Below are 15,983 nucleotides of genomic sequence, written 5' to 3' on the forward strand. Positions count from 1 at the left end.
CTAAATTGATATACCAAATTTGATCCGTCCAGCTCAAAACGTTTATTTATTTTCATAAGGAGACAGACAGACATAGTGTTAAAAAAACATTTGACGAACATAAGGAGGTCTGAAAGGTGGAGATTCACCCAATTCTCGAGTTCGAACTTTTAGAAAACTAGAATATTCCCACTATACCTTGTATACGAGAATGAAGAAAAAAAATATGAAAAAAATTGTCAGATGACCTATATAAAATGTTTCATGCAAAAGTTAAATTATACGATTTGACTTCATTAGGTTAATGTACACCTTCGATTTTTTTCCCCTTATTGACCTTGGTTACAGGTATTTCCTACCAAAGTGCCTTTATGCAGTCTCGTAAATGAGACTTAATATCATAAACATGTATAAAAGAGTAAAGAGAGAAAAAAATGTTGTTCATCTTCAGAAAAGCAACTTAATTGCTACACAGATAAGTTTATGAGTAACTGGATATGAACGGAAATTGCCAATACCACATAAGAGAAAATATCATTGGATAAAAAAAAAGGGGAAAATTTAAAAAAAAATACTTTATATAAACAGAATAAGCAAATTTAGAGGTTGCTTAGTATTCAATTATAAATAAAGTTCTCGGCGAAATGTTGTAGCCATTTTATGCACATACTTTTTAAAAATTGGAAATTCGATGTATGAAGAAAAAAAGTTACTTTTTTACCACCTGGTAAAAATGACACTTTTTGATGAATTTGACAGTAAAATCGGTATAAAACTTTAAAAATGATAGCTAATATACAATTGACAAGTTCATAGAAAAATATTTTAACATACGCATTAAAAAACATTTATAACTTAACTTTCGCAACAGAAGTTGTGTGATTGTGAACAAGGCAAATTTTTAGTCTTCCAATATTATAATTCTTGTGAATTCCGATCACGAGAAAGTTTCAAAGACTAGTTCACACAGTAAATGTAGGTAATTTAATCTAGTTGTTGTACAGCATGTCACTTCAAGTAGATTGATACAGACATAATACATTCGGTAGACGATGGCGCTACTTTCAGAGAAACCGTGGTGCATGTTTAAAAGACATATTATGACCATATTTTGCAAACTAAATTATAAAATAAAAGCAGAAAAAACGTAAGTTCTGAATTGTAAGACATAAGATTTGCAAACTGATAAAAACTCAATGAAATGTTTTAACATTTCATTGAGTTTGTTGAAGTTTATTCACTGAAAAATGCACAGAATCGAAATTTATTTCTGTGCTAAAGTGTCCATAAAATTTTAATCAATCATATTGTCACGAAGATACTTTAGTATAGAACTCAATGACACACAAGAAATAGAGCTAAACCAATTTATTAACTGAACTCAGAACTGAGAACACAGTGATTGACAAATCCTCTGCTTTTATATTAGCAGGGTAAGTTCCAGAATACTTTTCTGGAGACATTAAGAAAAGTCCAGAACACTTGTCTGGTAAACTAAAGAAATGTCCGGTCTCTTCTGGAACATGAAATAAAGGAAAACATAAAATCAAGTAATTAAATATTTACACATACTATGAATACCATTGTCTCTAGCGGGTTCGAACTCAAGGTCTCTTGATTATGAGACCAGTTCCATGACCATTCGGCCATGCAGATTCGACTGTCTTTCTTCAATGCGGCAATGCAGTGTGTAAAATTTATCACAATTTTACTGTTATTTATGAGTTAATTAGTTTAATAAATGCTTCATTTTACAACTCTATATAGCGTACGAGATTTATTGTCCACATTTTAAATACTTACTCGTGACTCAGAGATATTCTTCAAAATATATACAACATTTAGCAAAATGCATAAATTTATTAAGACCACACTATCATTTGTAATAAGATAATAAACATGCGACTAAAATGTAACAGAATTGAATTCTACTTGTTAAACAATTCTAGGTATCTACAGCAAATTAGCAATTGAGGAACTTGATCAATATGGAGGGAGAATTAAATTACTTCCTCGACAATTTTCTACTGAAGCCTCTCTAGAGAGGATTGCATTGTTTCTAGTCAAGACGTGTTCGCCCTTGAAAGATAATTCGTTAAAAGTAATGGGGAAATGCTAGATTAGTGAGAAAAAAAATTAAGATACCGAAAGCTGAATATTAGTTAAAAGCAGCACTTAGCGCAACGAAAGAGGAAACGAAGTGTTCTTAATCGATTAAAGCTATTTAAACTATCTCTTCTCGAGACACTCAGGAAAGAAATAAGTTCCTCACTTATTTATCTTCTTCAAGGGTGCTTATAAAGTGTCTGATTCGGAAATGAACATAAATGGCCAAAGAAAAAAAAATCGTATGTTTTATTGATTTTCGCATTGATTGTTTCACTGACTCACTTTTTCACTAACTGTAAAGATCATATTTTCTTAGAAATGAATTTATGTGCGTTGTTTATGAGAAACGCTTAATATATATTTCTTGTTAATGATAATTTCACAGAAACTGTTTATAGCATAATATTTCATATGATTTTCTTTATCGGCGAAAATTATGTGATTATATTTTTGTGCCAAAATTAAAGTCAAAAATTGAAAATCTACAATAATATGATACAAGTTATTTTAGAAACAGTTAAATCATATTGCCTTATATAAAGGAAAAGTCCTAATATGGAGTGTGGTCACTGACATTGTTACACAAACATCACAAAGAGCCGCTGTACGGTTAGTGAGATAATTGAGAAATGCTCGGGCCAATAATCCCATTCGTCTGAAAGCTTGGTTTTTAACGCCTGGACGCTACGTGTGTGCGTGACGTATGCAAAGACTCTTCCTAGATTATCCCAGCATGTTCTTTAGGATTGAAATCCAGAGATTTCGTGGACCAAGCCATATGGCGAATATCCTCTTTTTCAAGAAAATCATTCATAATTCCATATTGAATTTTCGTCTATAAAAAGGAACCCGGAGCTGTAGTATCAACAAGAAACCTCACAGGCTTCAAGGTTTTCATCCTTACAGCTTCGTGGGGGACTTTGACGTTCATCAAACGACTGCCCAGTATGATGCCATGTAAGACAAGGATTTCTCTGCCGCCAAAATGGTTGATTTCTACTACATTGGAAGAATGATAACTAGGACCAAGTCTCTCCAGATGAAAAATCATCGAGAATATGTACTGAATCCCGACTCCTCAGTAAAAAAGTACACGCCACTATTCTTGGTTTTTCTAAAAATGGCTTGTTTGCCTCTATAAGAGCGGATTTTCCTGTGTTATATGCGCAGATGGAGACATTGTACTGGAATTCGGGCATGAATTGCTCTATCTGATACATATCTGCACAAAGTTTACCTGGGCATTCTAGAGTCTTCTTTTAGACATTATTTTCCTAAACACAGCAACAAAATCGCGACTTTGACGTTCATCAAAGATGTGTACGACTGCCCAGTATGATGCCATGTAAGACAAGGATCTCTCTGTCGCCAAAATGGTTGATTTCTACTACATTGGAAGAATGATAACTAGGACCAAGTCTCTCCAGATGAAAAATCATCGAGAATATGTACTGAATCCCGACTCCTCAGTAAAAAAGTACACGCCACTATTCTTGGTTTTTCTAAAAATGGCTTGTTTGCCTCTATAAGAGCGGATTTTCCTGTGTTATATGCGCAGATGGAGACATTGTACTGGAATTCGGGCATGAATTGCTCTATCTGATACATATCTGCACAAAGTTTACCTGGGCATTCTAGAGTCTTCTTTTAGACATTATTTTCCTAAACACAGCAACAAAATCGCGACTTTGACGTTCATCAAAGATGTGTACGACTGCCCAGTATGATGCCATGTAAGACAAGGATCTCTCTGTCACCAAAATGGTTGATTTCTACTACATTGGAAGAATGATAACTAGGACCAAGTCTCTGCAGATGAAAAAGTATCTCTGACCATGTCTCTCCAGATTTTGTTCACGACATCTGTCTATGTCATGAACAAAATGTCAAGAATCAATTCTGCAGGTGTCGCTGCTCTTGGGTGACTTTGGCAAGATCTTGTGATAATACCAATTTTCTGAAACTGATTCCCCTTCCTGTATACCACTTTAGTTTCTGCTTGTATCTATCGAGCCACCTCCGCTTAAAATAATAGCTCTCTATTTCTTTGAATCATCAAAACGATTATGAGAATTCTTTTTTACTTAATCAGCAAAAGTTATGGGTTTTAACGGAACAATAACTATACTATAGCCAAAACTCTCAGATGCTTGGACAGTCAAATTTGAAAAGTTCTCAAATTTACAAAAGTTATGCAAAACATTATTTATAAAAACTGATGCTAACATTATGCTACACAGTCTTCTAAATATGTACAAATTATACGAAATTAAATTATATTATTGTGAAAAACGTGTTGGTGAACTAATTTTGGATACTATTATGCATAAAGAATAGAATGTTAATAAAAGGACTCCGCCATAATTTCGAGCTCTAAATATTAAAAAAATATATAATGATATTGTTAAAACTTCTGTTCTAAAAACTCTTTAGAGATCCTGCTAAAATGTAGTGATTAATAATTTTATTAAGTAATAATTAAATAATTTGAAAATTAACTGCAAACAGACAAATAGTAGTGACATACAATTGAATAAATATATAGTGTATCAAGGATTGCATTTTAATTCATTAACTTTTGAATTTTCTGAATCGAAAATTTTGTATTCTTATTTAAAAAAAAACCATTGCTTCCAATTTTTATTCCATATGAAATGTATATAAAAATAAATCATTTTGAAAAAATTTTTCACTATTTTTGCAATTAAAATACGTAAAATGAAAAATCCAAAAAGGTCGTGACATCACATTTTGCATAAGACATCTTGCAAATAGATGTTGTCAATTTTATTTATTAAATGGCATTTATTGATACCATTATTTTTATTATTTAAATAAAAAATATTTTCGAAGTTTATTTCATTTATATTATAATTTTCTTAAAACGTCCAAAAATACGTTATTGCCTATTTTGAATAATATAATATAAAGCGCTTTTTTTCGTTAAAATATCTTTACGTCTGAATTGTTTAAGACTTTTCGTAATACAGTCTGACGTGTTTAACCTGTTTGGAAGGAACAATGAAAGCAAATGGGGAAAATGTATACAAATGCTTAAAATATATACCATTTCAAATAAAGAGAGAACTAAAGCTATATAGTTTATTAGTGCGAATTTTATTGTAAAACAAGTTTAGATCATTAATTATTGAAAGTAATTGATAAGAACCATTAATATAAAAATATTAGAAATGAATGTAATCGGAATAAAATGATTTGAACTTTCAGTGCACAACTTCTTACATTTAAGATCCCGAATTACCAATGGAATCACCTTTATTAATTTAGTTGTTTAATAGGAACAGCTATTCTTTTGTTAGTTTTTTCTTATATATATACTGAAACAAAAGTAACTTAAAAGCCTTAAATTGTTTTTTCATAAAAATTTATTTGATTTCATGTGGATTATTTCACTAAAATTTTACAAATAAACCTATCTTATTAGTTTTCTTGTTCATTATTATCTATATCCTTATCATTTACGTCTAAGTATAATACGGGTCGCGAGGTATTAGGGCCGTAAAGTATTTTTAATTCTTAAATGGATTCGTGGAATAACCAAAAAGTTCAATAAATTTTGATGTAATATAAAAAATTAATAGCAAAAACAACTTTAATAACAAAACAAAAAAGCCTTAATCCAACATAACAATAAGGATATTCTTTCATTTATGATTTTGTTACAATTAATAAGGAAGTGAAATCCAAATATTATATACTATTAGTTTGATTTATAAAGCATGTTACTGATTGGAAGGAAAACTAGAAATCCTGAAATAATATAGCTTTCAGTAAAAAGTTTTTGAGCCAAAAAATGTAAGATAACGGAAGAAAAGAATATATATTTTTTGTAGAAATGGACAATCAAAGAAATAAGTTTGTTTCGGAATTAAGAAAAACTGTATCACATTTCAAAAGCGAACCAGCCAATATGAAACAAAAAAGACATTTCTAACAGAGAAAAAAACTTTCCTCTTAGCTACCTTCTTTCGTTTTATGATTGCTCTACGGTATTAGCAACAAAAGAAATGTGCTATATGATTACCAAACAACAACAATAAGAAAGTAAAAAAACACAAAAAAGTGCTATATGGCTGCTCCATGAAAGGAAAAAATAAATAAATAAATACACGAAAAAGCGCTTGTCCGTACCAAGTCGTATTAGTCATAGGAGCAGGTGATATAGAGGCTCAAAAATAATATTGAAAAAAAAAACTTGTGGGCGCCAAAAATCACGACACAGATTACAGGTGTAATTTTGCTCGTGAAAAAGTACACAAGATAGAAAAGTTCAAATTCCTCTGAGATCTTAAAGATACGCGTTCATTTTCGCATATCACAAAGTAATCAATGTTTTTTTAATAAAAAAAATGAGTAAAATTAGAGAAAAACGGAGAAAAGTTAATAAACGTTTATGATAAAATCGCTAGTTTTATTACTTCTAAGGCAAAGTAAAATATTATGATTTGATGGTATTGATGAAATTAAATAGAAGGGAAATAAGTGTGAAATTATTTCTGACTTCTTGATATTTAGTTCACTAAAGCAAAAGTTTTAAATGGAATAATATTTAATATCTCTATTTAACAATCGCTGCATATTACTAAATTCAATAATTGTAATATGAATTGAAATAACTTAGTGACAATTTTAAATATGAACTATGTATCGATATGTTTTGTGTAACTGAAATAGAATTCGTCAGAAAGCCTCAGTCAGTCTTGAAAATGACTAAACAATAAATGTTTATATGACTATTTGGATGGGAAACGAATAAATAAAAATGGTAAAAATTAAGGAATAATTTAACAGGATAAAAACACCATTTAGAAAAAAAAAATCACACTTCTACCGATATCTACTTCTCTTACACTATAATTATTTTAAAAAAAATCAACATCGAATTTATTTTTAATTAACGCTTAAAAATCCCAATCGAAACTATGTGAACTGCTTGTTTTAACCCTTTATTTACCGAATTATTTTACCATCAATTTTTCAAATTTATTTTTGATCCATTAGTTAAGTTTTGGTACTGAATAAACACAGGAAGAAAAAATACTTTTTTAATTAACTAAAATAATTTCATTAATTAAATCAATAACAAAATATTTTTAATATTACTTTTAGTTGATATATATTGCGTTCGATTGGAAATACATTCTTCGAGTTCTTTCAAATACTCATATTGTGAAGATATCAGCCGGATTTAAACGGTAAGTAAAGGGTTAAAGTTTGTTTTTAAAAATTATTCCTTAAACTCTTACTACAAAAATAATATTGTATGCCCTACACGTAGTGATTATATATATATATATATATATATATATATATATATATATATATATATATATATATATATATATATATATATATATATATATATATATATATATATATATATATATATATATATATATATATATATATATATTCAATGTTTCAATATACATATATTCAATATTTCTCCCTCCAGAAGTAATATAGAGCATTTCACATTAAATTTCATCGTGATATTAAATAAAATGTAATTTGGAACAAAATTTCATTTCATTACCTTATTTGATCCCAAAATCGACACCGAGGTACACTTTTCATGTTAGGAGCACATGTTAAATTGCACACATTTTGTTGTAAGTTGGGTAGTCAGCAATAATTTGCCGTAACTGATGAATTCGAACCTACTCTAAGACACGTCTCCAATTTTGATGATTAAATTGTACTGAATATTATTGGTATAGTTGATTGTAATCTTGATTTATTGTTTTACATGGAAGCGACCCGAAAACAGGCTTTTCTTTTCATTAAAACTCGATAGAAACTCATACGAAATTTGACAGAATATAATTTTTATATAAAGCCTGCATACTGTCATCTTACTAATTCGATGCGTTTTAAACTTTTTTTTTTTTTGATCGTTGATAGATAGGATTTAGTCTTGATAAGTTTACCCTTCAAATTCAGGAAGACCTCAAGCATGAAAATTCATCAAAATCAGGATGTCGAATGTCCTGATTACAAATCTATCTTTGTATGCTATATATACTCTGTCTTCTTCTACTTTTTTGTACTTTTTAGTAACTGGGAAAATAAAACAAAACTACTCATTTGTTACGGTTGATCTTGTTTTAAGATACAAGGCTAAATAAGCCGAACCATTAAGAAATCTGTTGCTATCTTGATGACTAACATCTTCCTGCTAATAATACTGAAAGCGAAATCAAAATATTATGCCATTACTTCATTGAGTGACGTTATTTCACTGCAACAACAAAAGAATAATGCCCTACATGGGCAGGTGTGGCATTTGAGATGACCTTGGTAGATATGACTTTATGTTTATTGACCCAGTAGTTAATATTAACCTTGATTATGAGCTACTCCGCGACGCTTTTACGGACGGATAGTCTCTATTTGATCCGCTGCAGCATCAAGAAAAAACTATTTTATGACGCTTGTACGTCATATTCTGCTCAATAGAGAGAGATATATTTAACTTTTTATGGACGATGTAATATGAAAAATTACTTAGCTCATTATAATCAGTAAATAGGCATGATAAAAGCATTTTTTGTCCGTTTTATCTTTCTAAAAATCTTTTCCGTTTTATCTTATTTAAAAAACGAATGTTTATGATTTTAATGCATTTAAAATTATGTCTCAGCTGTGACCTTTGGAAAAATAGCTGAACTGATAATTGTAACTATCAATGGATTTCAATCTGCGATCAATATTTGGGATCCAAATTTTCTATTAGATTTGATTTAAGAAATAATTTCGATTCAAAACTTAAATTTTAAATAATTAACCCAAAATATATTTAGTGCCGAGTTTATTGATTCACTGCTTTCAATAGATTTATTTTATTGACGTATTTGCTAAAGATTTTACTTTACTGACGCAGCAATCAAAATTTTGCCTTCATTCTTATATTATAGTTATTAAAATAATTAATGTTTGATTATTGTATCCTATAATTTATACAACTAAAGTTCATTTTTCATTTATTTTTCTTTTTAATAGAACTTTGTCAGTTCTAATTTCAAAAGATTATAACATATATGCAAAATATCCAATGAATCCTTATCTGTTTCAACATGTTCACTTAGTAATTAGAATATTCAAAAATATCAAGTATATGTTTAAATATAATTGAGTGTAAGCATGAAAGCAACGCATATATAAATCATAGTAAATTAATAAACAAATAGCAAAATTAATTAATGAAAATTAAAACAAATAATCAATGCTTAGATTAATAATGTGTTGAAATGTGTAATTAATTTGACCAATTTATAGAAATAAAATGCGCCCCATAATGAGCACAGATTCAGTCTGTAAAATGCCAAATAAGGCATTTGTGTTCAATTAATGTGATCAAAGATTTAAAAAAAATATTTTATTGCTTTTTGATTATATACATTGTGTGAGTGAATTTAGAGTTTTAATTATTCATTTTCTTTCATAGAAGAAACAAAAGTACAGACGCATTTAACTAATAAAAATATTATTTTTACAATTTATAATTTTAAAATCAAATTAATCAAGGCAAATGTAAATGATATTAAAACATACGAATTAGTGACAAATTAGAATGATCCATGTTCCACAGTATCTACAGTTATATCTTCCTTACCTTAATTGAATGGTCTTTTTGGTAACATTGCGTTCACTCTCCAGAACATTTTTAATAGTATTTTTTAGCGCCATTAATTAGCTAAATGTATCGATAAATTCAATACAACTGTAAAAACGTTGAATGAAGCAGTCTGAATTCAATCTGAATTTCGAATAATGCTTTATTTACATTTTAATTGCTGGCATTCGACAAAAAGTAAAAAGAGCGATTTGAGTGCCACGTACGGTTCGCGTGTTATATATATGTATATTGCTGTTTATCAAAGATAACAAAATATGAAGAATCCGTAGGATGAAGCCTAATTCAACTTTTGTTAATTTATAAAATTTTACCTTTAGTCGATATAAAAAATGATTTTTAATTTACCTAGCTTCATGCAAATTAGGAATTTTGAAACCGAATTTTAACTCGCTTCCTTCTATAATTCTCCCTCAAATTTTACTCATCTAAAAGACAATACATTAATTATATTAATATTTTAAAAATTCAAGCCACAATTGATCATTATTTTCATTCCGCGCAAGTAGCGCCACCTGAGAGTGAGTTTGGGAAATAATTAAAAACAGATAGTTAAAGAGATTAAAAAAGAAGAAAATGTTTCCAATTACAAAATATTCTGAGAGTAAGTAAAATAATAAAAGTATAATTTAAAAATATTTAAATTAAATTCTATTTTTTTATTATTTAAAAATATTTAAAAAAACTCTTAGGATGGCTCTGGCTCTTGAGTAAATATATATATATATATATATATATATATATATATATATATATATACAGTGGCTCAAAAAATTGAGAGTACACCTTACTTTTACTTCATAAATCCGACTTTCAATATAAATAACACATTACCGGGAAGTGCAAACATGATTTTATTTTTACACATAACAAATGGTTTAATTTAGAGTAAAAATAAAGAAAAATCAATGAAAATTGTCTAAACTGAAAATTTTCAGAAGCATTTTAAATAAACATGCGCAGAATTTTGTCTCAAAAAATTGAGAATACACCAATGAAATTTTTGCAATATCACGCATAGAAATAAAGTGTCACTATTAAATTGCATGTCTTTTGGCTCTTATAATGGTCTCTAAACGTCATGGTACCGATTTGACCCATTTTTAGTGGTATTTGAAGATATTTTACCCCATTCTTCTTGCACCACTTATTTTAAATGGGTTTTGTTTCTAATTTTGTGTTTTTGAACCCCTTTTTCGGATATGGCCCACGAATATTCAATGGAATTGATGTCGGGGTACTGTGGTGGTGTGTGTAACTGCTATTTACAATGAAAAAGACATCATATTTTGACGTTACGTGGTTTCTGTTTAGGGTCGTTGTCTTACTGGAAAATGAAATTTCCATCTAAACCCAAATTTTTAACACTTTCCTTTAGATTGCTGCGAAGTATATCCAAGTAAACCGTGTCATTTATAATGCCATCTATAAAAATTAAATTTCCTACCCCGGATGAAGCCATGTAACCTCAAATCATCAAGGAGTCACCATCATGTTTAACTGTAGGACGTAAATTTTTTGGATACAAAGCAGTATTAGGCTTTCTCCATAGAGTAAGATGGTTGTCACTGCCAAAAATGTTGAGGTTTCTTTCATTACTACGTATAGATATCTTCCAAAGGTTATTGGTCTTCAATTGATGAGTGTTAGAAAACTTCAAATGCTTTTTCTGAATTTGCAAACTGATGGACGGTTTCTCTCTAACAATGCTACTTTTATATCCAGCTTGTTTAATGGCATTTCGCACAGTTTCAGCACTTACACTTCTGCCTATGATTTGAAAAGTTTCTGCAACAAGTTGGATGAACCATATGGTAATAGCAATCTAAAGGAAAGAATTAAAAATTTCGGTTTAGATGGAAATTCCATTTTCCAGCAGGACAACGACCCCAAATAGAATGCACGTAGCGTCAAAATATGATGTATTTTTCATTGTAAACAACAGTTACACACACCACCACAGTAACCTGACATCAATGCCATTGAATATTCGTAGGAGATACTCGAAAAAGTGGTTCAAAAATACAAAATTAGAAACAAAACCCATTTAAAACAAGTGGTGCAAGAAGAATGGGGTAAAATATCTTCAGATACCACCAAAAATGGGTCGAATCGGTACCATGACGTTTAGAGACCATTATAAGAGCCAAAAGACATGCAATTTAATAGTGACACTTTATTTCTATGCGTGATATTGCAAAAATTTCATTGGTGTATTCTTAATTTTTTGAGGCAAAATTCTGCGTATGTTTATTTAAAATGCTTCTGAAAATTTTCAATTTAGACATTTTTCATTGATTTTTCTTTATTTTTACTCTAAATTAAACCATTTGTTATGTGTAAAAATAAAAACAAGTTTGCACTTCCCGTTAATGTGTTATTTATATTGAAAGTCGCATTTATCAAGTAAACGTAAGGTGTACTCTCAATTTTTTGAGCCACTGTATATATATATTTCAGCAAGTTTTTCAAATAATTTCTATTTTTAAAAAGTTAGTAGTCAATTAGGGCCCATTTAGTTTTCAACAATCATTCAAGATTAACATTGTATTTAATGCTCATTTACCATTTCCAAGTATTCGAAGAAATATTCAAAAATTAGAACAAGAACAAGTTTTGTGAAAATTTGTTTATCTTATAATTGACTCATTTACTCTTATAATGTCAAGTTAGAAGTTTTGGAAATAAATAATTTTGAAATTAAGAATTGAATATTATTATAAAAGGCACAAGAGAAAATCATGATAAAGGAATATCAAATAGAATCATGTTTCGCTATAAACAAATAAAAATTGCTTCACTTCAAAGCCTCAGAAGTTGAATAAAAGTAGAGCGTATCATTAAAAAAGAAAGTTTTTATAAAACATGCATAGGAATATATGGCAAATATGTAGAATTTAAAAAAAAATCATATTCATTTAGAAGTAAAACTATCCACAATAGATATAAGTAGAAGCAACTGTTGAACCCGCGATGAAAACGATAGAAATCCAAATTTTAAAATGTAAACAAAGAATACTGATTCTCTTAAATTGGAAATAAATCTACTTATTTCTGATTTAAAAAGGCTCGAATGCTATAATTAATTTGATGAAAACAAATGACCTTACTTAAAAGTTTTAAATAAGTTATTTAAAAAAATATCCAATCATTATTTAAATTGAAAAAAATATTTACCATTCAGTTACTCGATAATATCCATGATAGTTATTAAATATTTTTCTGATTAAATATGAAAAATCAATAAAATTTTCATATATTAATTCATTTTGTGTGATAAAATACATTCACTACAGCGTTAGCAGATGAGCTACATACAAAATATAAAAATTTAAAATGCCTTTATTTAAGGACGTGCGTTTTACTGTTGCGCAACATAATTGCTAAAATAATGCAATTATAAAAATAACCGAAAGAAAAATTTTGAGAGTATCATTCTAAAGGCAAAAATAAACAAAGAAATATTATTGTTTTCAGCAACAATAGTGAAAGAATAAATTGCCAAATTAAAAAACAAAACCAAGAAAAATTGAATTGTGTTACGAATTCAACTACAATTGTCTCTTATTTTACTGAAAACGATTTCTTATTTTTCGTCTGCAGGTCAGGTGAATCCATATATGAGTCTTAAGGAAGGTAAAGCAAGCAAAATAAAAGTTAAAAATAATTTTTTAATTAAATTTTAATTTTTAAATAGAATTTATTTACAAAAATTCCTTTATTTAGTTTTTTATCCCATTATCAAAACCCATTATTGCCTTAATTATTTTTCATTAAAACATTCCATAAAAATATCAAATTATTAAAATATTCAAATTAAACTTTAAAGTAAAACAAATGGTCCAGAACCAAAGTGTTTCAACTTTATCAGCATTCAATATAAATTTCATATTTAAAAATAGCATCTGGGAAAAAGAAAATAAAAATGAACGTATTATACTTGCTGATCTGCTTTTCTAACATGCTTATCGCCGAAAAAATGTTTGAAAAGGACAAGGAAACCTGACTTACCCCGGACAATGAAGAATCGCTGTCGACATCTGAATTGAATGTGACGTGTCGCCTTGGTAGTTCCACTGAAGCAGGGAAGGTAATTTCTTCTGTTTCGACATTTTGTCTGTGATAGAGGAAAAGAAAAAAGACTACAATTTTTATTTTTTATTCTTAACAGTTTGCAATAAAAGGAAAATGAACTTAATGGATATATACATTCTTTAAATACCGAATGGTTAGAAATAAAGTAGCCCTTTCAGAGCTCTAAAGGAAAAAGAAGAAAAAAAATCATAAAAATAATAGGTTTAGCTTGTATCTACCAAAATACTGGGTGAATTCTACCTTAGCCTTGATGCTAATTAAGTATTGCAAATAGTAAAGGAGGCAATAGATGCTAATAAATTTCTTAAATACCAAAAAATTCGTTATTTTTTGCTTGTAAGATGAAACATTAATGGATAAAATGATATTTTTTAATTATTCATTATAAAATACATGCTATCGAAATCTAAACTCTTTTTTGGATGTATACATTCTTGGATGGATATATACATTCTTTAAATACCGAATGGTTAGAAATAAAGTAGCCCTTTCAGAGCTCTAAAGGAAAAAGAAAAAAAAAAAAATCATAAAAATAATAGGTTTAGCTTGTATCTACCAAAATACTGGGTGAATTCTACCTTAGCCTTGATGCTAATTAAGTATTGCAAATAGTAAAGGAGGCAATAGATGCTAATAAATTTCTTAAATACCAAAAAATTCGTTATTTTTTGCTTGTAAGATGAAACATTAATGGATAAAATGATATTTTTTAATTATTCATTATCCAAATACATGCTATCGAAATCTAAACTCTTTTTTCGTTATTGGAATCCACTCTTTCTAACAAAAGTATTTTGAGAAAAACTTTTTTCTAACCAATGGAAATCTTTTATTCTAACCATCCGGAATTTATGCCAATTTCTCAATTGTGCAGAAAATATTAGAACTATATCATAAAGGTTTTATTATAGTCAGTTTATTATATTAAAAGTCATTAAAAAATCATGACAAATAACTTTAGCTAAACGAAAAAAAAAAAAAAAAAAGAAAAGAAAGAAAGATCTGCTTAGAAATTTTTTTTTCTTCTTCTTCTTTTTCTTTCCTTAAAACATACTTATTTTCTATGTCATATTTATTTTTTCATCTTTTATTTATTAAACTTGAATGAAATAAAAAAAATGTTCTTAATCCAGATTCTCTGCGAAATTAGTTGAAATTAAAAAAAAAAAGTCGTGACTTATACGAAATATATTTTTTTTAAATCATTTTATTAAAATATTTTTTTTTCTTTTCCTTGGATAAAATTTATTAAAATTAGTCATTCTTAATTTTCCAACATAAAATATTGAAATAACGAAGACAACTTTAGAAAAAAATTAATTAAAATCAAACAATCTAATATAAACATATCCAAACTAACTGTTTAAAATTTTTAAAAAATATATAGTTTCTTGATACGAAAGCACATGAAGCTACACAAAGCTCTTGATAAAAAAGCACATGAACTTAGCATGTTCATGTGCTTTTCTCTGTATAGATCTGTTTGTTTGTAGTGAGGAGAATATAAATTAGAACAGAAATAGCAAGCTTTCTGAAGTTCAGTCTACTCTTCAATCTTTGGTCTTAGAATAAATATTTTTATGTTGCTGTTCATTGTTTTATTTTTTTATTTGTTTTAGAGCATGCCTTAATTCAAGTAACCTTGTTCAGATTAACAGAATTAAAATGAATTTCTGAGTTGCTGTCCCACTTATGCTTATAATGGAGTAAGCTTTAATATGTGTGTCACTGCCATTAAATAAAAGCTATAACAGACTTTTCTTTTTTATTTGGATTTACGTTAGTTTTTAAAAACACATACGGTATCTTAAAATATGCATTTTTTTTAAAAACTTATTTTACTTTACAGGGACACATAGGGGTTATACTACAGATTTAGCCCTATATTTGTCTATAATTGAAAAGAATATTTGTAGATGGTATATAGGTAAAAATGTTTACAATCTTCTTCTCTATGGTAATGTGTAAAAAATAAGCACTGTGTGGAATACTTATGTAATGCATAGAATGTCTGGGATTAGGAGTAATATACGGATTATTTTAATATTATACAGGATAGACATTAGATAATTTCTAAACAATACATATCGGATATACTTTTAATTGGTTCAAATGCTGTAAATGTCACAAAAAAATTATTTCA

At 28.3% G+C, this 15,983-nt stretch overlaps 1 protein-coding gene across 2 annotated transcripts in view; it reads right to left on the bottom strand.

Moving 5' to 3' along the window:
* LOC129956526 (uncharacterized) overlaps positions 1–15,983 on the bottom strand; it is a 232,153-nt gene that overhangs the window by 153,774 nt on the left and 62,396 nt on the right. For both annotated transcript variants that reach the window (XM_056068458.1, XM_056068452.1), the window contains exon 3: positions 13,757–13,862. In XM_056068458.1, coding sequence (XP_055924433.1) covers positions 13,757–13,862 — 106 coding nt within the window. The remainder of the gene's footprint in view (positions 1–13,756; positions 13,863–15,983) is intronic.

This window comes from Argiope bruennichi, chromosome 2 (assembly GCF_947563725.1).
Source record: "Argiope bruennichi chromosome 2, qqArgBrue1.1, whole genome shotgun sequence".
NCBI lineage: Eukaryota > Metazoa > Arthropoda > Arachnida > Araneae > Araneidae > Argiope > Argiope bruennichi.